General features: G+C 45.9%; 1 protein-coding gene across 1 annotated transcript in view; it reads right to left on the bottom strand.

Annotated features, from left to right (window-relative positions):
* Window positions 1-733: 733 nt before the first annotated feature.
* The window catches only part of LOC120065860 (IQ motif and SEC7 domain-containing protein 3-like), a 28,683-nt gene continuing 3,789 nt past the window's right edge, over window positions 734-25,627 (bottom strand). The window contains exons 3-16 of the mRNA XM_039016906.1: window positions 17,471-17,600; window positions 16,477-16,827; window positions 15,819-16,351; window positions 15,588-15,734; window positions 12,739-12,900; window positions 8,922-9,044; window positions 7,459-7,625; window positions 6,215-6,354; window positions 5,541-5,672; window positions 5,315-5,414; window positions 4,873-5,031; window positions 4,661-4,756; window positions 4,534-4,577; window positions 734-1,195 (exon numbers count right to left, since the gene is read on the bottom strand). Coding sequence (XP_038872834.1) covers window positions 734-1,195; window positions 4,534-4,577; window positions 4,661-4,756; window positions 4,873-5,031; window positions 5,315-5,414; window positions 5,541-5,672; window positions 6,215-6,354; window positions 7,459-7,625; window positions 8,922-9,044; window positions 12,739-12,900; window positions 15,588-15,734; window positions 15,819-16,351; window positions 16,477-16,827; window positions 17,471-17,600 — 2,746 coding nt within the window. The remainder of the gene's footprint in view (window positions 1,196-4,533; window positions 4,578-4,660; window positions 4,757-4,872; window positions 5,032-5,314; window positions 5,415-5,540; window positions 5,673-6,214; window positions 6,355-7,458; window positions 7,626-8,921; window positions 9,045-12,738; window positions 12,901-15,587; window positions 15,735-15,818; window positions 16,352-16,476; window positions 16,828-17,470; window positions 17,601-25,627) is intronic.

Consider the following 25,627-nt stretch of genomic DNA (forward strand, 5'->3'; position numbering starts at 1 on the left):
ACAATTTATAGGCAATGCTACCAAATACTAATTGAGTGTATGTAAACTTCTGACCCAATGGGAATGTGATGAACGAAATAAAAGCTGAAATAAATCATTCTCTCTACTATTATTCTGACATGTCACATTCTTAAAATAAAGTGGTGATCCTAACTGAGCTAAAACAGGGAATTTGTACTAGGATTAATGTCAGGAATTGTGAAAAACTGAGTTTAAATGTATTTGGCTAAGGTGTATGTAAACATCCGACTTCAACTGTATGTCTCTATGTCCAGCCGGTTCCATTCACTGGGAGGAATTCCTTTTGTTGCATCAGCTGTGTGATATCAGGGCAGGGTTATAATCAGGGATTAGGGGGTAGGAGGGGCATCCTAGAGTGTTCTTTCTAAAGCCAGGTACAGATATAGATATGTACAGATGACACTGTGTCACAAGAGCTGTCAGATTAGAAAATCTATCTTTAGAAAAATAAACATTACATCGTTAGATGACTTTGAATTTATATTGATTTGAAACCTCTCCATTTTCTCCTACTCTATTTTTCGGCTTATTCCCTCTCTCTCAGCTGACTTCCTTACCTCCCTCTTTCTCTTCCTCCCTTCCTCGTCTCACCCTTTCCCTCTCTATCTTTGTCTATGAGTGTTTGTGTTGTGTGTGTTTCTCCCAGTATATCACTGTTTAACAAAAGTTCAGAGGACAGAGGATAAGGTGTTGTAGGATCAGGGGACATATGTCAGACGAGGCTGCGGGAACCACTCGAGTTGCGTCTGCGCAGGGGGTGAGGAAGGGTGTGTGGAAGGGGGTAGGGGGAGTCGGGGGGACAGTACTGGTGGGGGTGGTTGTAGGGGGGAGGAGGGGGAGGCAGAGGGGGCTCAGATCCCTCTCTGATCCGTACTGGTGTGGACATCGCTGATTGGATGAGGCGGTGGTGGGAGGCGGGGCTTCCTTGGCTGAGGAAGGCTTCCATTCGCCCCTGGCCGCTCTGGTCCACAACAATCACCTTGACGATCTGCTGGCATTGAATGAGGGTGTCTGGGCGGAGTTCTCCAGGGTGGGTGGGGCTAAGCATTGCCAGGGGTGCTGCCAGAGCCAGTTGGGTGGAGTCAGGACTGGTCACATGGTAGGTCTGAAGCAGCCTATCAGGGCTGGCCTGGGTCATGTGGTAGGTCTGCAGCAGCCTATTGTGAATTGACACCTAGTTTAGAAACAGCCAGAGAATGGCATGAGGAGTTACCAGCCTGAACGCAGCCTACAGCAGCCCTCTGGTGGGTTAGACACAATGGCAGCATGCAGGGAGCGAACACACACACACACACAATGTCTCCCTAACAAAGATTTTTACATTTACATCATTTAGCAGACACTCTTATCCACAGCAACTTACAGGAGCATAGGCACATTGACAGATTTTTCACGAAGTCGGCTCGGGGATTAGAATCAGCGACCTTTCGGTTACTGGCCCAACTCTCTTAACCACTATGCTACCTGCTGCCAAGATATATGCAATTCAAAAGGACTGACTAAGAGTTAGGGCTTGGTGGGGAGTTTGGGTTGGGAGCTGCTAGTTCTGTAGAGAGGTCATTTAGAGTGGAGGAACTGGGCTTGATTCAAATCAAATCAAATTGTATTTTTCACATGCGCTGAATACAACCGGTGTAGACATTACAGTGAAATGCTTCCTTACAAAACCTGAACTAACAATGCAGTTTTAAGAAAAAATAAGTGTTAAGAAAGTATTTACTAAATAAACTGAAGTAAACAATAAATAAAATAACAAATAATTAAAGAGCAACAATAAAATAACAGTAACAAGGCTATATACAGGGGGTACCGGTACAGAGTCAATATTCAGGGGCACCGGTTAGTCGAGGTAATTGAGGTAATATGTATGAGAATGGGGGTGTGTTCGGCCCTCCTTTTTCTGTAGTCCACGATCATCTCCTTTGACTTGATCACGTTGAGGGAGTGGTTGTTATCCTGGCACCACACTGCCAGGTCTCTGACCTCCTTCCTGTAGGCTGTCTCATCGTTGTCGGTGATCAGGCCTACACTGTTGTGTTGTCGGCAAACTAAATGATGGTGTTGGAGTTGTGCTTGGCCATGCAGTAATGGGTGAACAGGGAGTACAGAGGGGACTAAGCACGCACCCCTGAGGGGCTCCCGTGTTGAGGATCAGCGTGGCAGATGTGTTGTTACCTACCCTTACCACCTGGGGGCGGCCCGTCAGGAAGTCCAGGATTCAGTTGCAGAGAGGGCTGTTTAATTCCAGGGTCCTTAGCTTAATTATGAGCTTTGAGGGCACTGTTGTGTTGAACTCATGGTGCTCTCATGCATGCTTCAGTGCTGCTGTAGTCAATGAATAGCATTCTCACGTAGGTGTTCCTTTTGTCCATGTGGGAAAGAGCAGTGTGGAGTGCAATAGAGATTGCGTCATCAGTGGATCTGTTGGGGTGGTATGCAAATTGGAGTGGGTCTAGGGTGTCTGGGATAATGGTGTTGATGTGAGCCATGACCAGCCTTTCAAAGCACTTCATGACTACAGACGTGAGTGCTACGGGGCGGTAGTCATTTAGGCATGTTACCTTGGTGTTCTTGAAATATGTTGCTATTACAGACTCCGTCAGGGACAAGTTGAAAATGTCAGTGAAGACACTTGCCAGTTGGTCAGTGCATGCTCGGAGTATACGTCCTGGTAATCCATTTGGCCTTCCGGCCTTGTGAATGTTGACCTGTTTATCGGTCATACTCACATCGGCTACGGAGAGCTTGATCACACAGTTGTCCGGAACAGCTGGTGCTCTCATGCAAGGTGCATATAAGTAATTTAGCTTGTCTGGTAGGCTCGTGTCACTGGGCAGCTCACGGCTGTGCTTCCCTTTGTAGTCCGTAATAGTTTACAAGCCCTGCCACATCCGACGAGCGTTGAAGCTGTTGTAGTAGGATTCAATCTTAGTCCTGTATTGACGGTTTTCCTTCGTCGGAGGGCATAGCGGGATTTCTTATCAGCGTCCGGGTTAGAGTCCCGTTCCTTGAAAGCGGCAGCTCTACCCTTTAGCTCAGTGCAGATGTTGCCTGTAATCCTTGGCTTCTGGTTGGGGTATGTACGTACGGTCACTGTGGGGACGACATCATCAATGCACTTATTGATGAAGCCAGTGACTGATGTGGTGAACTCCTCAATGCCATCGGAAGAATCCCAGAACATATTCCAGTCTGTACTAGCAAAATAGTCCTGTAGCTTAGCATCTGCGTCATCTGGCCACTTCCATATTATGCGTGTCACTGGTACTTCCTGCTTTAGTTTTTGCTTGTAAGCAGGAATCAGGAGGATAGAGTTATGGTCAGATTTGCCAATTGGAGGGCTAGGGAGTGCTTTGTACGCGTCTCTGAGTGTGGAGTAAAGGTGGTCTAGAGTTTTCTCTGGTTGAAAATGTAACATGCTGGTAGAAATTAAGTAAAATGGATTTAAGTTTCCCTGCATTAAAGTCCCGGCCACTAGGAGCGCCACCTCTGGATGAGCATTTTCTTGCATTGGTTTGTGGTGGTAAGTAGACAGCTATGAAATATATAGATTAAAACTCTCTTAGTACATAGTGTGGTCTGCAGCTTATCATGAGATACTCTACCTCAGGCGAGTAAAACCTTGAGACTTCATTAATATTAGACTTTGTGCACCAGCTGTTATTGACAAATAGACACAGACCGCCACCCCTTGTCTATTTGTTCTATCTTGCCGATGCACGGAAAACCCAGCCAGCTGCATGTTATCCATGTCGTCATTCAACCACGAATGGGTGAAACATCAAATATTACAGTTTTTAATGTCCCGTTGGTAGGATAGTCTTGATCGGAGCTCATCCAGTTTATTATCCAATGATTGCGGAGGAGGTTACCCACTCGCCGTCAGATTCTTATAAGGCACCCCGACCTATATCTCCGTCTCTTCTTAATGCAAATGACGGGGATTTGGGCCTTGTCTGGTGTCTGAAGTAAATCCTTCGCGTCCGACTCGTTACGAGGTGGGTAATCGCTGTTCTGATATCCAGAAGCTCTTTTCGGTCATAAGAGATGGTGGCAGAAACATTAAGTCCAAAATAAGTTACAAATAACGCAAAAAAACACACAATAGCACAATTGGTTAGGAGCCCGTAAAACAGCAGCAATCTCCTCCAGCGCCATTTTAAAAAATCATACACATGCATGCATGCATGCATACACAGACACACGCATCAACCCTGAGTCTGGCCATGGAGATGGTTTTCTAGCATGCCAACAGGGCTTAGAAAAGCTTATGATGGCTGGGAAGCAGATGTTCTGTTAGCAGGAGGCTAATAGCTAACTGTGCATTAGCAGGTGGCTAATAGCTAACTACTGCCCCCTGTTAGCAGAAAGCTGAAGGTTAAATCTAGCCCTACAGTTGTGGCTGTGTCGCTCCGAGTCACACAGAGCTGGAGGGAGATGACGAGGGTCTCCTTTACTCCTCACCTGTCTGTATCTTTGCTAACAAAAATACACTGTGTGTATGTGACTCACCTCCACAGTGTTGTTGCTAGTCTTGTCATACAGATCTTTCTGGGCTGAGGGGAGAAACACAGAAGTGACACTCAGAGACACAGAGTGGTGTGTGGTGCTAGTTGCTAACTTAGTGTTTGTTTGTTACCTGTGGGGGATCCTGTGTGTCGACTGAGTGTGCCCATCTGTCCTCCGTTGGTGTGGGGGGTGTGAGTCTGCACCCCTTGTTCTCTCTTCAGCTCCCCTGTAGACAGTGATATATGACCATATATTACATATAGTGTGTGTGTGTGTGTGTGTGCGTGTGCGTGTGCGTGTGCGTGTGCGTGTGTGTGTGTGTGTGTGTGTGTGTGTGCTCACATTGAATGTGTATCTGCTCCATCTCGTTGACCTCAGTGATGGACTCTCGTAGCTCCTCTGTGAACTTCCTGAGCTCCTCTCCACTGGGGGAGCAGAAACTCACCATCTGCTTCTTCTCTGATGAGAACGGACTCAACATGGTGATGCCATGAGCATAGTCTGGACACACACACACACACACACACACACACACACACACACACACACACACACACACACACACACACACACACACACACACACACACACACACACACACACACACACACACACACACACACACACACACAGTTAGCTATGTGAGTAGAATGGTGATGTCACTGGTATAGTCTGGACTCTGGACAATGTCACAGCTCATAATTAGCTATGTATGTAGACGTGCAGTGTTATAGTACAGTAGTAGTAGTAGTAGTAGTAGTGGTAATGGTAGTATAGTAATTACATTCGTTACTGAAGAGGTGGAATTGCATGCCCAGTAGACCCATGGCTTTACAGAAGGTGTAGGAGGCAGAAGTCTTCTTCTTGGGACACAGCTTCAGGATCTGTGTGAGGAGATAGCAGAATGAACATAAGCTATACCATCAGTACACATACATACACTGTTACTACACAAAATAACACTACTCGTGTGCGTGTGTACGCGGGTGAGTGCTTGTGTGTGTTCTCACAAGTATGAGGTCGTTGAACAGGAACACCTCTCTCTGGGTGTTGGCCAGTTTCTGTTTCAGGGGTTTGTTGAAGTCTGCCACCTCAAACAGACGACAGCAGCACACCAGCCTACGGTGGGGCACAGACAGAATCTACAAAGAAACACACACACACACCATGGGCTAAACACACACACACCACAGGCTTAACACACACACACACCATGAGGTTAACACACACACACACACACACACACACACACACACACACACACACACACACACACACACACACACACACACACACACACACACACACACACACACACACACACACCATGGGCTAAACACACACAGACCATGGGGTTAAAAAACACACATCAAGGGGTTAACACACACACACCATGGGGTTAACACACACACACCATGGGCTAAACACACACACACCACGGGCTTAACACACACAAACACCATGGGGTTAACACACACACACACCATGGGCTAAACACACACATATACACACACCATGAGGTTAACACACACACACACACATCATGGGTTTAACACACACACACCATGGGATTAACACACACACCATGGAGTTAACAAACACACACACACACACACACCATGGGTTTAACACACACACACACACCATGAGGTTAACACACACACACCCAAACCCACCAACTCACCGTCTTCATGCCCAGTATGGACTGCTCCACACGGCTGACGTAGGTGACGTGGTCTTCGTTGGAGCGTAGCTCTCTCTGCTGGGTCCTCTCATAGATCCCTGTCACCATCTCCCTGGGGATGTCTGCTCCATCGTCCACTCCTGAGGGAACAGGGACACACACTAGCAGTCACACAGGAGGAACTAAAGAGGAAATTCACAAAATAAAGTAATAGCTGAATTTACTCCATCCCTGGTTTAGACTCGTTGCAGGACAGGATTGGCTGGTAGTTAGTAGCATCCCTATATGTCAACAGTAGATATGCTGTGGCTCTATCTCACCACTAGAAGGAGACCTTGTGTTGTGTTCCAGTCAGGAGAGAAACCCCCATTACAAAATCAAATCAAATCAAATTGTATTGGTCACATACACATGGTTAGCAGATGTTATTGTGAGTGTAGCGAAATGCTTGTGCTTCTAGTTCTGACAGTGCAGCAATACCTAACAAGTAATATCTAACAATTCCACAACAGATACCTAATACACAAAAATTTAAGTAAAGGAATGGAATAAGAATATATAAATATAAACATATGGATGAGCAATGACAGAGCGGCATAGGCTAAGATGCAATAGATGGTATGAAATACAGTATATACATATGAGATGAGTAATGCAAGATATGTAAACATTATTAAAGTGGCATTATTAAAGTGGCATTTTTAAAGTGGCATTATTTGAACATGAGGAGAGGAGTTAGGGATGTTCCAGCCCTCAGCCTTCTCTCTCTTGTCCCTGGTTTGGTGTGTTCTCTACACTGACCAGCCCTGATCCTGCCACTCTAATGATTAATGATATGGGTCAGTCCAGATGAAAATGCTCCTGTGTTGTATTCAAATATTCAAAGCATTGTGTGTGTGCATCTGTGCAGGTTTGTGTGTCAGTTCTATAAATAACCCCTCCAGTGTCTCAGAAACGCTGTCATAAATGTTGCAAGGCTTCTGCAGCTCATTATACTGAGTCACACTCATAAACACGCACGCACGCACGCACGCACGCACGCACGCACACACACACACACACACACACACACACACACACACACACACACACACACACACACACACTGTCACAAAAATAACACCATGGGGTTTGTATTATTTTGATTTGTTCAATCACACCGAAGGAAGAACAAAACAAAGACACAACTCCCCTAACAAGCTAGGCCCTGTTTACTGACAACACACAGACAGACACCCAGTCACCTCGTAGGTTGCGTATGAAATCGTCGAGGCCCATCTTGCGTTGAGGTTTGATGTTAGGGGAGTACATGTCAGTGTTGAGGAGGACCACAGCAAAGGCCAGGATGAAGATGGTGTCTGGGTTATGAAACTGCTGCACCACCTCAGGATTACACATACAATACCTCTGACTGGAGAGATGGACAGATAGAGAGATGGACAGATAGAGAGATGGACAGATAGAGGTATCTACACATACTCTTTTGTTGCTGAGAATTTTGCAAACCTGTAGTGGATTCAAGGTTTAAAAATGCTTCTAAACTTAGTAATTTCCACTTTAAAATGTCAGACTTGATTTGCCCTAAGAAAAAATGTATAAACCTCTACAAATAAATTCCAATCATTTTAATCCACATAATAATTCACATTTTCTGTTGCAGCTGGATTATTTTCCTGTTGTAGCAAACTGGCTCAAATTAAGATCCTACATCTGTACAGTACCTCTGACAGGGGGAAAGGGGGCAATGAAAAAGAAAGAGTGGAAAAGAGACAGAGAAAGAGACAGGTCCAGTGAAAAAGAGAGAGTGGAAGAGAGACAGAGAAAGAGACAGGTCCAGTGAAAAAGAAAGAGAGTGAAAGACAGAGAAAGAGACAAAAAGCTGTTCTGCTGTAATGGTCTCAGAAACAAACAGTTTCTCCATCAGTATCATTAGTTAGTAACTCAACTTCAGACATTAATATGGTTCACTTGTGGGTTCTTACATCCTGACAAGAGATATATGGTATAACCCTCCTCTCAAGCATATACACACTTACATTTGTCAGTGTTCAGTTTCCTGAGAGTCCTGCTGCGCATCAAATACTCTGACACTGGGAATGATCAGTTTGTGTGTGTGTGTGTGTGTGTGTGTGTGTGCGTGCGTGCGTGCGTGCGTGCGTGCGTGCGTGCGTGCGTGCGTGCGTGCGTGCGTGCGTGCGTGCGTGCGTGCGTGCGTGCGTGCGTGTGTGTGTGATTACGTAACAAAGTTATTTCTAAACCAGCTAGTTCTCTTATCTTCACATCTGCATATGAGAGATGCTCACCAGCTGGCACAGAATAATACCTCCATTAAAATAACTTCTTACGTCACCCTATGTCACCCTTATGACAGATGACATAACATCTGTTACATAACACTCCTGTAACTTCTTGTCTATCTTACTACCCCCTCCCAGATAGGTAGGACTTTGTCCCTACAGCTTAAAACCATGGTCCTGGAGGCTGGACACTTCTTGTTTTAGACCTGGGAGACCACTAGGTAGCTGGAATTTAGCTAATCACTGTTACTGATTGGCTCAGCTGCTGAATTTTTTAGTAATCAGGTCAGGTGTGGTGCTAGGTTGGACTTGCTGTTTGTGATACTCCAGAACCAGAGTGTCTGCCCCTGGAGTAACCCTGGTATGTTGATCAATCTGAGGGTATGATGCGATTGGTTGATGGGTCTGACCTGAAAGCTTCAATGAGTCTCTCCACCTTCTGGGCCTCTCCCTGGACTCTGATGTGAGCCTGGAACTTCCTCAGAGCCTCGTCCAGCTCCATCCCAGAGAAGTCCATCTCATCGACCACACAGCTAGAGACAGGGGGAGAAGAGGTTAGTTGTATATGTCTCTCTCATGTCACCGTTGACGTCATTGGTTTGTGTGTTTGTGGCTGAGGGTGAGAGAGGGTGAGAGAGGGTGAGAGAGGGTGAGTGTACAACTGCTCTTGGCATTTTTTTCCCTTTTTCAGTCATAGCACCATTACAGAAGCACTGACCTGGAAAACGCACACACACACACACAAATGTACTCACACACTTAACAAGTGCTTTTACAGTACATATTCCTCCCAAAGGATAAAGGAAAAAAGAGGGAGATAGAGGGGGGAGTATAGAGAAAACAAAAGAAAGGAAGAGAGGGGGAGTAGAGAGAAAAGAAGAGAGGGGGAGAGGGAGAGTAGGGAGAAAAGAAGAGAAGGGGAGTAGGGAGAAAAGAAGAGAAGGGGAGAAGGGGAGTAGAGAGAAAAGAAGAGAAGGGGAGAAGGGGAGTAGAGAGAAAAGAAGAGAAGGGGAGAAGGGGAGTAGAGAGAAAAGAAGAGAAGGGGAGAAGGGGAGTAGAGAGAAAAGAAGAGAAGGGGAGAAGGGGAGTAGAGAGAAAAGAAGAGAAGGGAGAGATGGGGAGTAGGGAGAAAAGAAGAGAATGGGAGAAGGGGAGTAGAGAGAAAAGAAGAGAAGGGGAGAAGGGGAGTAGAGAGAAAAGAAGAGAAGAGGAGAGGGGGAGTAGAGAGAAAAGAAGAGAAGGGGAGAAGGGGAGTAGAGAGAAAAGAAGAGAAGGGAGAGAGGGGGAGTAGGGAGAAAAGAAGAGAAGGGGAGAGGGGGAGTAGAGAGAAAAGAAGAGAAGGGGAGAGGGGGAGTAGAGAGAAAAGAAGAGAAGAGGAGAGGGGGAGTAGAGAGAAAAGAAGAGAAGGGGAGAAGGGGAGAAGGGGAGTAGAGAGAAAAGAAGAGAAGGGGAGAAGGGGAGTAGAGAGAAAAGAAGAGAAGGGGAGAAGGGGAGTAGAGAGAAAAGAAGAGAAGGGAGAGATGGGGAGTAGGGAGAAAAGAAGAGAAGGGGAGAAGGGGAGTAGAGAGAAAAGAAGAGAAGGGGAGAAGGGGAGTAGAGAGAAAAGAAGAGAAGAGGAGAGGGGGAGTAGAGAGAAAAGAAGAGAAGGGGAGAAGGGGAGTAGAGAGAAAAGAAGAGAAGGGAGAGAGGGGGAGTAGGGAGAAAAGAAGAGAAGGGGAGAGGGGGAGTAGAGAGAAAAGAAGAGAAGGGGAGAGAGGGAGTAGAGAGAAAAGAAGAGAAGAGGAGAGGGGGAGTAGAGAGAAAAGAAGAGAAGGGGAGAGGGGGAGTAGAGAGAAAAGAAGAGAAGGGAGAGGGGGGGAGTAGGGAGAAAAGAAGAGAAGGGGAGAGGGAGAGTAGAGAGAAAAGAAGAGAACGGGAGAGAGGGGGAGTAGAGAGAAAAGAAGAGAAGAGGAGAGGGGGAGTAGAGAGAAAAGAAGAGAAGGGAAAGAGGGGGAGTAGAGAGAAAAGAAGAGAAGGGAGAGAGGGGGAGTAGAGAGAAAAGAAGAGAAGGGGAGAAGGGGAGTAGAGAGAAAAGAAGAGAAGGGAGAGAGGGGGAGTAGAGAGACAAGAAGAGAAGGGAGAGAGGGAGTAAAGAGAAGGGGAGAGGGGGAGTAGGGAGAAAAGAAGAGAAGGGAGAGATGGGGAGTAAGGAGAAAAGAAGAGAAGGGGAGAGGGGGAGTAGAGAGAAAAGAAGAGAAGGGAGAGAGGGGGAGTAGAGAGACAAGAAGAGAAGGGAGAGAGGGGGAGTAGAGAGAAAAGAAGAGAAGGGGAGAGGGGGAGTAGAGAGAAAAGAAGAGAAGGGAGAGAGGGGGAGAAGAGAGAAAAGAAGAGAAGGGAGAGAGGGGGAGTAGAGAGACAAGAAGAGAAGGGAGAGAGGGGGAGTAGAGAGAAAAGAAGAGAAGGGAGAGAGGGGGAGTAGAGAGACAAGAAGAGAAGGGAGAGAGGGGGAGTAGAGAGAAAAGAAGAGAAGGGAGAGAGGGGGAGTAGAGAGACAAGAAGAGAAGGGAGAGAGGGGGAGTAGAGAGAAAAGAAGAGAAGGGGAGAGAGGGAGTAGAGAGAAAAGAAGAGAAGAGGAGAGGGGGAGTAGAGAGAAAAGAAGAGAAGGGGAGAAGGGGAGTAGAGAGAAAAGAAGAGAAGGGGAGAGAGGGGGAGTAGAGAGAAAAGAAGAGAAGAGGAGAGGGGGAGTAGAGAGAAAAGAAGAGAAGGGAGAGAGGGGGAGTAGGGAGAAAAGACGAGAAGGGAGAGAGGGGGAGTAGAGAGAAAAGAAGAGAAGAGGAGAGGGGGAGTAGAGAGAAAAGAAGAGAAGGGAGAGAGGGGGAGTAGAGAGAAAAGAAGAGAAGAGGAGAGGGGGAGTAGAGAGAAAAGAAGAGAAGGGAGAGAGGGGGAGTAGGGAGAAAAGAAGAGAAGGGGAGAGGGGGAGTAGAGAGAAAAGAAGAGAACGGGAGAGAGGGGGAGTAGAGAGAAAAGAAGAGAAGGGGAGAGAGGGGGAGTAGAGAGAAAAGAAGAGAAGAGGAGAGGGGGAGTAGAGAGAAAAGAAGAGAAGGGGAGTAGAGAGAAAAGAAGAGAAGGGGAGAGAGGGGGAGTAGAGAGAAAATAAGAGAAGGGAGAGAGGGGGAGTAGAGAGAAAAGAAGAGAAGGGGAGAGAGGGGGTAGAGAGAAAAGAAGAGAAGGGGAGAGAGGGGGAGTAGAGAGAAAAGAAGAGAAGGGAGAGAGGGGGAGAGAGGGGGAGTAGAGAGAAAAGAAGAGAAGGGGAGAGAGGGGGAGTAGAGAGAAAAGAAGAGAAGGGAGAGAGGGGGAGAGAGGGGGAGTAGAGAGAAAAGAAGAGAAGGTGAGAGAGGGGGAGTAGAGATAAAAGAAGAGAAGAGGAGAGAGGGAGTAGAGAGAAAAGAAGAGAAGGGGAGAGAGGGGGAGTAGAGAGAAGAGAAGGGAGAGAGGGGGAGAGAGGGGGAGTAGAGAGAAAAGAAGAGAAGGGGAGAGAGGGGGAGTAGAGATAAAAGAAGAGAAGGGAGAGAGGGGGAGTAGAGAGAAAAGAAGAGAAGGGGAGAGAGGGGGAGTAGAGAGAAAAGAAGAGAAGAGGAGAGAGGGGGAGTAGAGTGAAAAGAAGAGAAGGGGAGAGAGGGGGAGTAGAGAGAAAAGAAGAGAAGGGAGAGAGGGGGAGTAGAGAGAAAAGAAGAGAAGGGGAGAGAGGGGGAGTAGAGAGAAAAGAAGAGAAGGGGAGAGGGGGAGTAGAGAGAAAAGAAGAGAAGGGAGAGAGGGGGAGAGAGGGGAGTAGAGGGAAAAGAAGAGAAGGGGAGAGAGGGGGTGTAGAGAGAAAAGAAGAGAAGGGAGAGAGGGGGAGAGAGGGGAGTAGAGGGAAAAGAAGAGAAGGGGAGAGAGGGGGAGTAGAGAGAAAAGAAGAGAAGGGAGAGAGGGGGAGAGACGGGAGTAGAGGGAAAAGAAGAGAAGGGGAGAGAGGGGGAGTAGAGAGAAAATAAGAGAAGAGGAGAGAGGGGGAGTAGAGAGAAAAGAAGAGAAGGGGAGAGAGGGGGAGAAAAAAATTGTGCTGAGTGCTGTGACCTATTTTTTCTCTAAGCAAAACACAATCTCCTGGCTCTCTCGCTCTCTGCAGTGTGAGAGCATGCATCCGTGTGTGTGTATGTGCGTGTATGTGTAAAACATATTTGTGCTTTATTTTGTGTGTGGACTCACTCCAAGACGTCTCTGTTGAAGAGCAGCTTGCTGTTCCCCAGGAACTCTCCAATCATCTGCCGGCTTAGGCCCTTCCTCTGTAACAGGAAGTGGGCCACGCCCATGGGCGTGTCTGGGACGAAACCACGCGTGATCAGGAAGTGGATGCCTCTCTCTGGGTTCCTAGAGCAGAGATAGAAAGCACAATATAAGTGTATGCATGTGTGTGTGTGTGTGCGTGCGTGTACAGTGGGGCAAAAAAGTATTTAGTCAGCCACCAATTGTGCAAGTTCTCCCACTTAAAAAGATGAGAGAGGCCTGTAATTTTCATCATAGGTACACTTCAACTATGACAGACAAAATGAGAAAAAAAATCCAGAAAATCACATTGTAGGATTTTTTATGAATTTATTTGCAAATTATGGTGGAAAATAAGTATCAGTCAGGAAGTTAAAGCTTGGTCGCAAATGGGTCTTCCAAATGGACAATGACCCCAAGCATACTTTCAAAGTTGTGGCAAAATGGCTTAAGGATAACAAAGTCAAGGTATTGGAGTGGCCATCACAAAGCCCTGACCTCAATCCTATAGAAAATTTGTGGGCAGAACTAAAAAGCGTGTGTGAGCAAGGAGGCCTACAAACCTGACTCAGTTACACCAGCTCTGTCAGAAGGAATGGGACAAAATTCACCCAACTTATTGTGGGAAGCTTGTAGAAGGCTACCCGAAACGTTTGACCCAAGTTAAACAATTTAAAGGCAATGCTACCAAATACTAATTGAGCGTATGTAAACTTCTGACCCACAGGGAATGTGATGAACGAAATAAAAGCTGAAATAAATCATGCTCTCTATTATTATTCTGACATGTCACATTCTAAAAATAAAGTGGTGATCCTAACTGACCTAATGCAATTTTTGCAAGGATTAAATGTCAGGAATTGTGAAAAACTGAGTTTAAATGTATTTGGCTAAGGTGTATGTAAACTTCTGACTTCAACTGTACTCACCTTTCCACCTCTCTCTCCCTTTTCCTCTCCCCCTTTCTAGAGCAAATACCTGTTCTGTGAATAATTCTGTGAGTAGCTAGAGGACAATTCAACCCTGTGTGTGATCGTTTATCAAATCAAATCAAATACCTTATACACACAAATGTAAAGGGATGAATAAGATTATGTACATATAAATATATGGATGAGCAATGGCCGCGCGGCAAGATGCAGTAGATGGTATAGAATACAGTATATGTATATGAAATGACTAATGTAGAACACTTAAACGTTATTAAAGTAGCGCTATTTAAAGTGACTAGTGATACCTTTATTAAGTCCGTTTATTAAAGTGGCCAGAGATTTGATTTTGTATGTTGGCAGCGGCCTTTTTATGTTAGTGACGGCTGTTTAACAGTCTGATGGCCTTGAGATAGAAGCTGTTTTTCAGTCTCTCGGTCCCTGCTTTGATGCACCTGTACTGACCTCGCCTTCTGGATGATAGCGGGGTGAACAGGCAGTGGCTCAGGTGGTTGTTGTCCTTGATGATATTTTTGGCCTTCCTGTGACATCGGGTGGTGTAGGTGTCCTGGAGGGCAAGTAGTTTGCCCCCGGTGATGCGTTGTGCAGACCGCACTACCCTCTGGAGAGCCTTGTGGTTGAGGGCGGTGCACTTTCCGTACCAGTCGGTGATACAGCCCGACAGGATGCTCTCGATTGTGCATCTGTAAACGTTTGTGAGTGTTTTAGGTGACTAATTTCTTCAGCCTCCTGAGGTTGAAAAGACGCTGTTGCGCCTTCTTCACAACGCTGTCTGTGTAGGTGGACCATTTCAGTTTGTCTGTGATGTGTACGCCGAGGAACTTAATAAAACTTTCCACCTTCTCCACTACTGTCCCGTTAATGTGGATTGGGGGGTGCTCCCTCTGCTGTTTCCTGAAGTCCACGATCATCTCCTTTGTTTTGTAGACATTGATTGAGAGGTTATTGTCCTGACACCACACTCCGAGGGCCCTCACCTCCTCCCTGTAGGCCATCTCGTCGTTGTTGGTAATCAAGCTTACAACTGTAGTGTCGTCTGCAAACTTGATGATTGAGTTGGAGGCGTGTGTGGCCATGCAGTTTTGGGTGAACAGGGAGTACAGGAGAGGGCTGAGAATGCACCCTTGTGGGGCCCCAGTGTTGAGGATCAGCGGGGTGGAGATGTTGTTTCCTACCTTCACCACCTGGGGGTGGCCCGTCAGAAAGTCCAGGACCCAGTTGCACAGGGCGGGGTCGAGACCAAGGGTCTCGAGCTTAATAAGGGGTTTGGAGGGTACTATGGTGTTAAATGCTGAGCTGTAGTCAATGAACATCATTCTTACATAGGTATTCCTCTTATACAGATTGGATAGGGCAGTGTGCAGTGTGATGGCGATTGCAACATCAGTGGACCTATTGGAGCGGTTAGCAAATTGGAATGGGTCTAGGGTATCAGGTAGGGTGGAGATGATATGATGCTTGACTAGTCTCTCAAAGCACTTCATGATGACACAAGTGAGTGCAATGGAGCGATTGTCATTTTGTTCAGTTGCCTTAGCTTTCTTGGGAACAAGAACAATGGTGGACATCTTGAAGCATGTGGGGACAGGGATTGATTGAATATGTCCATAAACACACCAGCCAGCTGGTCTGCGCTTGCTCTGAGGATGCGGCTAGAGATGCTGTCAGCCTTGCGAGGGTTAACACGTTTAAAAGTTTTAGTCACCTTAGCCATGGAGAAGAAATAATACATAAAAAAACGAATAACTAATAATCGCGAGGCGACCATCTCTGTCGGCGACATCTTGCTACATTATAAGGTGTATAATGTGCGTGTTTGCGTGTGTGTGTGTGCGTACTTACACGTTGAAGAGGTTGAGTCCGATGCGGTAGAGTCGTTTGCGGTGTGTGTCAGTGGAGAGTGTGGGGGATCGGCAGGAAGCTGGGTCCTGGCATCGGTCTCTGGGCAGAGAGAGGACCAGGGCTTGGAGGGCCTCAGTGGTGGGGTCCCTGACTGACTGGGACCCTGGCTGGGATTGAGGGTGATGGGCCTGGGGGTATGTGGAATACTGGTGGTACTGGGGATAGGAGGACTGAGTGGTATACTGGTTAGACTGGGCCGAGGTGGAGGTAGAGGTGGAACTGAGTATCTCTGAGCCACTCTGCCCCCCCAACTCTCTCCCCTGCCCTGTCACAGTTGACTCCATCCTCGACCCTCCTCCCTTCAACAATTCCTCACTGGGAGGGGGGGCAGGGAACTCTTTCTCATCCCCCAGCTGGGAGGTTGTTGTTTGTCTCCCTACCCCTCCACCCCCCTCTCCCCCTCCCCCTCCCCCGTCCATTGAGGCTTGCCTGCTTCCTCCCCCCCCTGCCCCTGTGTTGCCGTGGGTAGTGGTGGTAGTGGAGGTGGTAGTCGTGGAGACAGTGTAGTTGTTGGTGTCGATGTGAACGGTGACATCTCTGAAGGCCATGAGCAGGGAGCTGGCGCTGCGAGGCATACAGGCACTCTGACCAGCCGCCCGAAACGCCTCGGGGTCCATCAGCAGCCCCCCTGTCCCTCCCTCAACCCCCTCCGACAGGCTCCACCCACGCAGGGCCTCGTCTATCGAATGGGCCAGCGAGCGCACCTGGAATAAGAATCATAATACTAGTTATAGGAAGACCTTTAAGCTGTATTATAATGAAACACTAGGCTCACTGTAACGGCAAACTATTATGATGCTAGGCTATGCTAGTGTTACATAAAGCCCACCTGCTCTGAGAAGCAGTCCTCCAGCTGTGTGAGCGAGGGGCCAGGGCCCGTGGCAGGGGAGGCTGAGGGGGGCAGGGAGGTGGAGCGTGAGGGGGGTGGTGGGGGTGTTTTGGGGCGCAATGGTGGGCCCCCGCTCTCTAACAGGAAGCTGTGTCGCTGGGTGGGGTTCTGGCCCCAGCTGGGGTTGGGCCGGCGCAGGGAAATGCGGCGTGGCAACTTGCTCTCTGACAAAGAGTTCCGGATCTTCTGGAAGTTTTTACTGAGCTGGTACTGACGGAACGCTGTCTGAATACGACACGCAGCGCGCCGCGACACCAGGTGACCACCGTACCTCAGCTCCAACTCCTCTATCTACAGACAGAGAGTAGAGAGAAAAATATTGTTGCCAAGGTTTTTGGGGGGAAATATTGTAGTCTTAACAGAACAATGCTAAAAGCCTCCGGTTGTTAAACTTGATGTTTCTCCAAATATAAAAGGAAAGTGAGACAAGCTCGCCTCTCTGAAAACAGTACAACACACCCTCTCACCAAACTCCAATAGCTTTCTACCAGATACACCTATCGCTACATCACTGTGTCTCAAACAGAAAGCAAACAGAAGACAAGTAACCCCCTTTTACGTCCTCTGAGGCTCAGATAAAGAGAGTGGGAGTGGAAGAGTGGGAAGGAGAAGCAGAGAAGAAGGGGGAGAGGGAGAATAAGGACAGAGAGAGAAAGACACACACACAGCGTGGTCCATTTGGCACTTCTCTGTGCAATATAAAGACATCTCCTGCAGTCAACAGGAGCTATTAGCTGTTACCATGACAACCCATCATCCCCCATGTTCCTGTACCCGTAAGATGGAAGGCCTGGTGTCTTCTCTTTCTTACTCTCTTCTCTCTCTGTCTGTCTCTCTCTTTCTCTCTCATCAAGAGTACAGTATCATATACACACAGAAACACAAACCCAGTTAATCACAACCCACATGTATGCCTCTGCACACACACACACACCTGTTTGGTCTTGTTCTCCAGGGCAAGTTCATAGTCGCTGGGTCCTTCTCTACGAGCCACACCTACTGACCCCTCTCCTTCCTGTCTGCTGGAGGAAGTCCCGCCCTCCAGACCCAGCAGCTGCCCATCACTATGGAAACAATAACACTCACCTTCAACGCCTGGGATAACGTGTGTATGTGTGTATGTACTGTATGTGTGTGTGTGTTTCCTCCGCTGTTTTACCCTAATTGCTAGGTCTACCAGTTGTTATATAAGCCAGCTCTAAAACCACAGCTACTGTATAAAAGCAAAGACTGGTCATGTTTAAATAATGACTACATCACTAATGTTCCTCTCTGGTTATACTATTCAGCTAACAATCCCTGTGTGTGTGTGTGTGTGTGTGTGTGTGTGTGTGTGTGTGTGTGTGTGTGTGTGTGTGTGTGTGTGTGTGTGTGTGTGTGTGTGTGTGTGTGTGTGTGTGTGTGTGTGTGTGTGTTTTTACGTGCTGGAGGCTACCTTTTATTAACACTCTATTCAAAACACCACCATACCCTCGCTGCAGTCCGCTAATACAGGACTATTAAAGAACCAGTGCACTAGTTTTGTGAAAAAAATATTTTTAACAATGCTTGGCACTGCGAACGGTTCAGACCCCTTCCCTTTTTCCACATTTTGTTACGTTACAGTCTTATTCTAAAATAGATTTTTTTAATCCTCATCAATCTACACACAATGCACCATAATGATGAAATTATTATTAATATGTTTGTTTTAACTACCTTCTATAGATAAGTATTCTGACCCTTTACTATGAGACTCGAAATTGAGCTCCGGGGCATCCTGTTTCCATGGATCATCATTGAGATGTTTCTACAACTTGATTGGAGTCCATCTGTGGTAAATTCTATTTATTGAAAATGATTTGGAAATGCACACCTGTCTATAGAAGGTCCCACAGTTGACAGTGCATCTTAGAGCAAAAACTAAGCCATGAGGTTGAAGGAATTGTCCGTAGAGCTCCGAGACAGGATTGTCGAGACACAGATCTGGGGAAGGGTACCAAAAAATGTCTGCAGCATTGAAGGTCCCCAAGAATACACAGTGGCCTCCATCATTCTGAAATGGAAGAAGTTTGGATCCACCTAGGCTCTTTCTAGAGCTGGTCGCCCGGCCAAACTGAGCAATCGGAGGAGAAGGGTCTTGGTCAGGGAGGTGACCAAGAACCCGATGGTCACTCTGGCAGAGCTCCAGAGTTCCTCTGTAGAGATGGAAGAACCTTCCAGAAGGAAAATCATCTCTGCAGCACTCCACCAATCAGGCCTTTAAGGTAGAGTGGCCAGACGGAAGCCACTCCTCAGTAAAAGGTACATGACAGTCCGCTTGGAGTTTGTCAAAAGGCACCTAAAGGACTCTCAGACCATGGGAAACATGATTCTCTGGTGTGATTAAACCAAGATTGAACTCTTTGGCCTGAATGCCAAGCGTCACATCTGGAGGAAACCTGGCACCATCCCTTTGGTGAAGCATGGTGATGGCAGCATCTTGCTGTGGGGATATTGTTCAGCGGCGTGGACTGGGAGACTAGTCAGGGTCGAGGGAAAGATGAACGGAGAGATCCTTGATGAAAACCTACTCCAGAGTAGAGGTCGACCGATTATGATTTTTCAACGCCGATACCGATACCGATTATTGGAGGACAAAAAAAGCCGATACCGATTAAATCGGCCGATTTTTTATTTATTTTTTTAAGTTTTATATATATATATATCATACACACACACACACATTTTTATAATAATGACAACTGCAACAATACTGAATGAACAATGAACACTTTTATTTTAACTTAATATAATACATAAATACACACACACACACACACAGCTGAAGTGACAATGATACTGAAGAGTCTGCTTAGGAGACAAATACTCTCAACTGTTTGAATAAAAAATATAGCTGAAGTTACCTGTGATGAATGTTGAAAACAAAAACTGTCATTTCTATATGCAGGAAATCCTATTTTAATAATGGGCATGGTAAGAATTGACGACCAAAGTGCGAGTCATAATTCCCATGACACCTTCTAGCAAAATCTGAAAAGCGGTTCCTTCATTTATTCCATAGGATATTTTTAGATTCACTTAAAATAAGGTCTGTGTTTCGTGTAGGCTTACACCACCTTGCCAATTTTATAACTGTGTAGATATCCATAGGACAAGGTTACTCTGATCAATATTGGCTAAATATAAGCGAAGATCATTTTTTGTAGAGTGGATTTATGAAAATATGTTGACAAACGTTACCTTATCCTAGTGAGATTTACACGGGTATCAAAACGTCGAGGCGGTTTAAGCCTGCACGAAACACAGACCTTATTTGAAGTAGATCAAGACATTCTCTATGGAAGACATGAACGGTAAAATAATGAAGGAACCCCTGTCAAGTTCAGCCGCAAGTTATTACAGGAATTATAACGCGTCGACTATTTCTCTCTAAACCATATACCTTTGACTAATCCGGAAACTATCACCTCGAAAACAAAACGTTTATTCCGTTCCGTATTTTATCTAACGGGTGGCATCCATGAGTCTAAATATTCCTGTTACATTGCACAACCTTCAATGTTGTCATAATTACGTAAAATTCTGGCAAATTAGTTCGCAAAGAGCCAGGCGGCCCAAACTGTTGCATATACCCTGATTCTGCGTGCAATGAACGCAAGAGAAATGACACAATTTCACCTGGTTAATATTGCCTGCTAACCTGGATATCTTTTAGCTAAATATGCAGGTTTAAAAATATATACTTGTGTATTGATTTTAACAAAGGCATTGATGTTTATGGTTAAGTACATATTGGAGCAATGACAGTCATTGATTGATTGTTTTTTATAAGATAAGTTTAATGCTAGCTAGCAATTTACCTTAGCTTACTGCATTCGCGGCACAGGCAGGCTCCTCGTGGAGTGCAATGTAATGTTAGTGTTAGAGCATTGGACTAGTTAACTGTAAGGTTGCAAGATTGGATCCCCCGAGCTGACAAGGTTAAAAATCTGTCGTTCTGCCTCAGTTCCTAGGCCGTCATTGAAAATAAGAATGTGTTCTTAACTGACTTGCCTAGTTAAATAAAGATTAAATAAAGGTGTAAAAAAAATATATATATATCGGCAAATCGGCGCCCAAAAATACCGATTTCCGATTGTTATGAAAACTTGAAATCGGCCATTCCGATTAATCGGTCGACCTCTACTCCAGAGCGCTCAGGACCTCAGACTAGGGCAAAGGTTTACCTTCCAACAGGACAACAACCCTAAGCACACAGCCAAGACAACGCAGGAGTGGCTTCGGGACAAGTCTCTGAATGTCCTTGAGTGTCCCAGCCAGAGCCCGGACTTGAACCCGATCGAACATCTCTGGAGAGACCTGAAAATAGCTGTGCAGCGACGCTCCCCATCCAACCTGACAGAGCTTGAGAGGATCTGCAGAGAAGAATTTGAGAATCCGCAAATACAGGTGTGCCAAGCTTTTAGCACCATACCCAAGAACACTCAAGGCCGTAGTCGCTGCCAAAGGCACTTCAACAAATTACTTAGTAAAGGGTTTGAATACTTATGTAAGTGGATATCTCAGTTTTTTTTACCAACATTTAAAAAAAAAACTGTTTTTGCTTTGTCACCATGGGGTATTGTGAGTAGACTGATGAGGGGGGAAAACAATGTAATCAATTTTAGAATAAGGCTGTAACAAAATGTGGAAAAAGTCAAGGGGTCTGAATACTTTCCGAATGCACTGTATATAAACCCTGTTGCTGTTCATTTTGCTCAAACCGGACACCCTATTAGTTCTCTGAGATACATTGGGATAGAAAGGGTTAAGATGTCATGCAGGGGAGGGGACATTGGGAGGAAACTACTTCAAAAATCTTTCTGGATCCACAGGGTCAACACACTGTCCCATATCTTGGCCTGAATGAGGAGTTTGATTTGAAACCTTTTCTATAGTTCTATGTCCAAACTGCTGTTTTTACCTGAAGGGAATATTGTTGTCACGCCCTGATCTGTTTCACCTGTCTTTGTGATTGTCTCCACACACCTCCAGGTGTCCCCTGTTTTCCCCATTAGTCCCTGGGTATTTATTCCTGTGTTCCCTGTTTGTCTGTTGCCAGTTCGTCTTGTCTTGTCAAGTCAACCAGTGTGTTTTTCCGTGCTCCTGCTTTTTCTTGTCTCTCTTTTGCTAGTCCTCCTGGTTTTGACCCTTGCCTGTCTTGACTCTGAACTCGCCTGCCTGACCATACTGCATGCCCTGACCTCGAGCCTGCCTGCCACTCTGTACCTCCTGGACTCTGACCTTGTTTATGATCTTTTGCCTGTCCACGACCATTCTATTGCCTGCCCCTTGGATTATAATAAATATCAGAGACTCGAACCATCTGCCTCCCATGTCTGCATCTGGGTCTCGCCCTGTGCCCTTGTAATTGTGTATATATAGTACCAGTCAAAAGTTTGGACACATTAAAGGGTTTTTCTTTATTTTTACTATTTTCTACACTGTAGAATAATAGTGGATACATCAAAATTATGAAAAAACACATATGGAATCATGTAGTAACCAAACAAGTGTTAAACAAATGAAAATATATTTTATATTTGATATTCTTCAAAGTAGCCACCCTTTGCCTTTGACAGCTTTGCACACTTTTGGCATTCACTCAACCAGCTTCATGAGGAATGTTTTCTCACATATGCTGTGGTAGCCATGCTGGTTAAGTGTGCCTTGAATTGTAAATAAATCACTGACGGTGTCATCAGCAAAGCACCCCCACACCATCACACCTCCTCCATGTTACACGATGGGAACCACACATGCGGAGATCATCCATTCACCTACTGCGTCTCACAAAGACATGTTGGAACCAAAAATCTCAAATTTGGACTCATCAGACCAAAGGACAGATTTCCACCGGTCTAATGTCCATTGCTCAAGCAAGTCTCTTCTTCATATTGGTGTCCTTTAGTAGTGTTTCTTTTTTGCAGAAATTTGACCATGAAGGCCTGATTCACGCAGTCTCCTCTGAACAGTTGATGTTGAGATGTATCTGTTATTTGTGAACTCTGTGAAGCATTTATTTGGGCTGCAATTTCTGAGGCTGGTAACTCTAACTTATCCTCTGCAGCAGAAGTAACTCTGGGTCTTCCTGTCTTGTGGCGGTCCTCATGAGAGCCAGTTTCATCATAGGGCTTGATGGTTTTTGTGACTGCACTTGAAGAAACTTTCTCAAAGACAATCTCAAAGTTCTTGAGATTGTCCTCATTGACTGACCTTCATGTCTTAAAGTAATGATGGACTGTCATTTCTCTTTGCTTATTTGAGCTGTTCTTGCCATAATATGAACTTGGTCTTTTACCAAATAGGGCTATCTTCCGTATACCCCCCCCCCCCCCACCTTGTCACAACACACCTGATTGGCTCAAAAGTATTAAGAAGGAAATTAATTCCACAAATTTACTTTTAACAAGGCACACCTGTTAATTGAAATGCATTCCAGGTGACTACCTAATGAAGCTGGTTGAGAGAATGCCAAGAGTGTGCAAAGCTGTCATCAAGGCAAAGGGTGGCTACTTTGAAGAATCTCAAATATAAAATATATTTTGATTTGTTTAACACTTTTTTGGTTACTACATGATTCCATATGTGTTATTTCATAGTTTTGATGTCTTCACTATTATTCTACAATGTAGAAAATAGTAAAAATAAAGAAAAACCCTTGAGTGACTAGGTGTGTCCAAACTTTTGACTGGTACTGTATATAATTGTAAACATTTATCACATTCCTCATGTATGGTTATATATTTTGATTGTTTTAATGTTGATTCTGTGAACCTATATTGCTTTTTTACCTCCTGTTTCAGGATGTGAAGTCACTGAGCACTGCCCCAATATATAGGACCTTTCACCCACACCTGGAATATGAATGCCTGATGAAGACCTAGCCCACTGGGTACACACTGTTTGAACCAACATTGTTTCCACATCATTTCAATTAAATGACTTTGATCCAGTGTCGAATAGACGTTGAATTGACGTACGTGCCCTGTGGGAAGGGTCGAAATACACACACACACACACACACACTGGTTTCTCCGCCTCCTCTAATGTCAAAGTGAAGGAGAAATTAACATCTGTCATCTCACATCACCGTACAGACACCCACAGCCAGAGGACACACACACACACACACCTGCACAAACATACACAAACTCACTCACACATGAACATGAACTAACAGACAAGCTCAAAATATAACATGCAACCACAAGGCCAATACAGTCAGCTGTGGTATGATCAGTACATATTGAGCTATCTCTAAAGGTTATCTCTGCCTCTACACCTTTACCTCTATTTACCAACAGGCAAAACTGCTCTGAACTGTGGGTGAATACTTTGTGAATACTGTGTAGACTAACTTCCACTCTGAGAAACTCCCCTGTCTAACTGGACTTACAGGGGACACACACATGCGAACATGCACACATGCTAAAACACACACACACACACTTTGTACGGTCATAGTACAGTATGTGAGACTTATTTATACGGGTCACCATGTTAATGGGTGACCCATAGCTGGGTTGCTATGGCAGCCTATGTGTATGCACACAGTGTGGGTATACTGTACATGTGTACATGTGTGTATGTGGATATGAAACACTGTCTCTACCCCCACCTCAAAGACATCATATGTAATGACAACATTGCCCTGCTCCCTCCAACCTCCTGAGGGCTACAGAGCTTTAGGTTGAATCAGTCACTGGTAGCACTTTCACTAGCATGCAACCTTTCACTAGCACACACACACAGACATGTCCATGCACACACACACACACACAGAGACATTTCCATGTACACACACACACACACAGACATGTCCATGCACACACACACACACACACACACACACACACACACACACACACACACACACACACACACACACACACACACACACACACACACACACACACACACACACACAGACATGTCCATGCACACACACACACACACACACACACAGACATTTCCATGTACACACACACAGACATGTCCATGCACACACACACACACACACACACACACACACACACACACAGACATGTCCATGCACACACACACACACACACACACACACACACACACACACACACACACACACACACACACACACACACACACACACACACACACACACACACACACAGACAGACATTTCCATGTACACACACACAGACATGTCCATGCACACACACACACACACACACACACACACACACACACACACACACACACACACACACACACACACACAGACATGTCCATGCACACACACAGACACAAACATGTCCATGCACACACACACACACACAGACATGCCAATGCACACACACACACAGACACAAACATGTCCATGCACACACACACACACACAGACATGTCCATGCACACACACACACAGACACAGACATGTCCATGCACACACACAGACACGGACATGTCCATGTACACACACAGACACAGACATGTTCATGCACACACACACACACACACACACAGACATGTCCATGCACACACACACACAGACACAGACATGTCCATGCACACACACAGACACGGACATGTCCATGTACACACACAGACACAGACATGTTCATGCACACACACACACACACACACACACACAGACATGCCCATGCACACACACACACACAGACACACACACAGACACAGACATGTCCATGCACACACACAGACAGAGTTTGATGGCATTTGTGTAGTGTGTGGACATGGCTTGAGCAGCACACACCCACCCACACACCCATCCACCCACCCACACATACACACACACACACACACACACACACACACACACACACACACACACACACACACACACACACACACACACACACACACACACACACACACACACACACACACACACACACACACACACACACACACTGAAGGGAGTTCCACAGGGCAAAATGACAGAGCCATTAGATAGCCCTGCTGAGAGAATCAGTAATGGCACTGCAGGGTAGACTGGAGAGAGGGAAGATCAAAGTAGAGAGGGAGAGACACACAGACAGACAGAGAACGAGAGAAAAAGCAAGAGAGA

Source organism: Salvelinus namaycush, chromosome 21 (genome assembly GCF_016432855.1).
Source record: "Salvelinus namaycush isolate Seneca chromosome 21, SaNama_1.0, whole genome shotgun sequence".
NCBI lineage: Eukaryota > Metazoa > Chordata > Actinopteri > Salmoniformes > Salmonidae > Salvelinus > Salvelinus namaycush.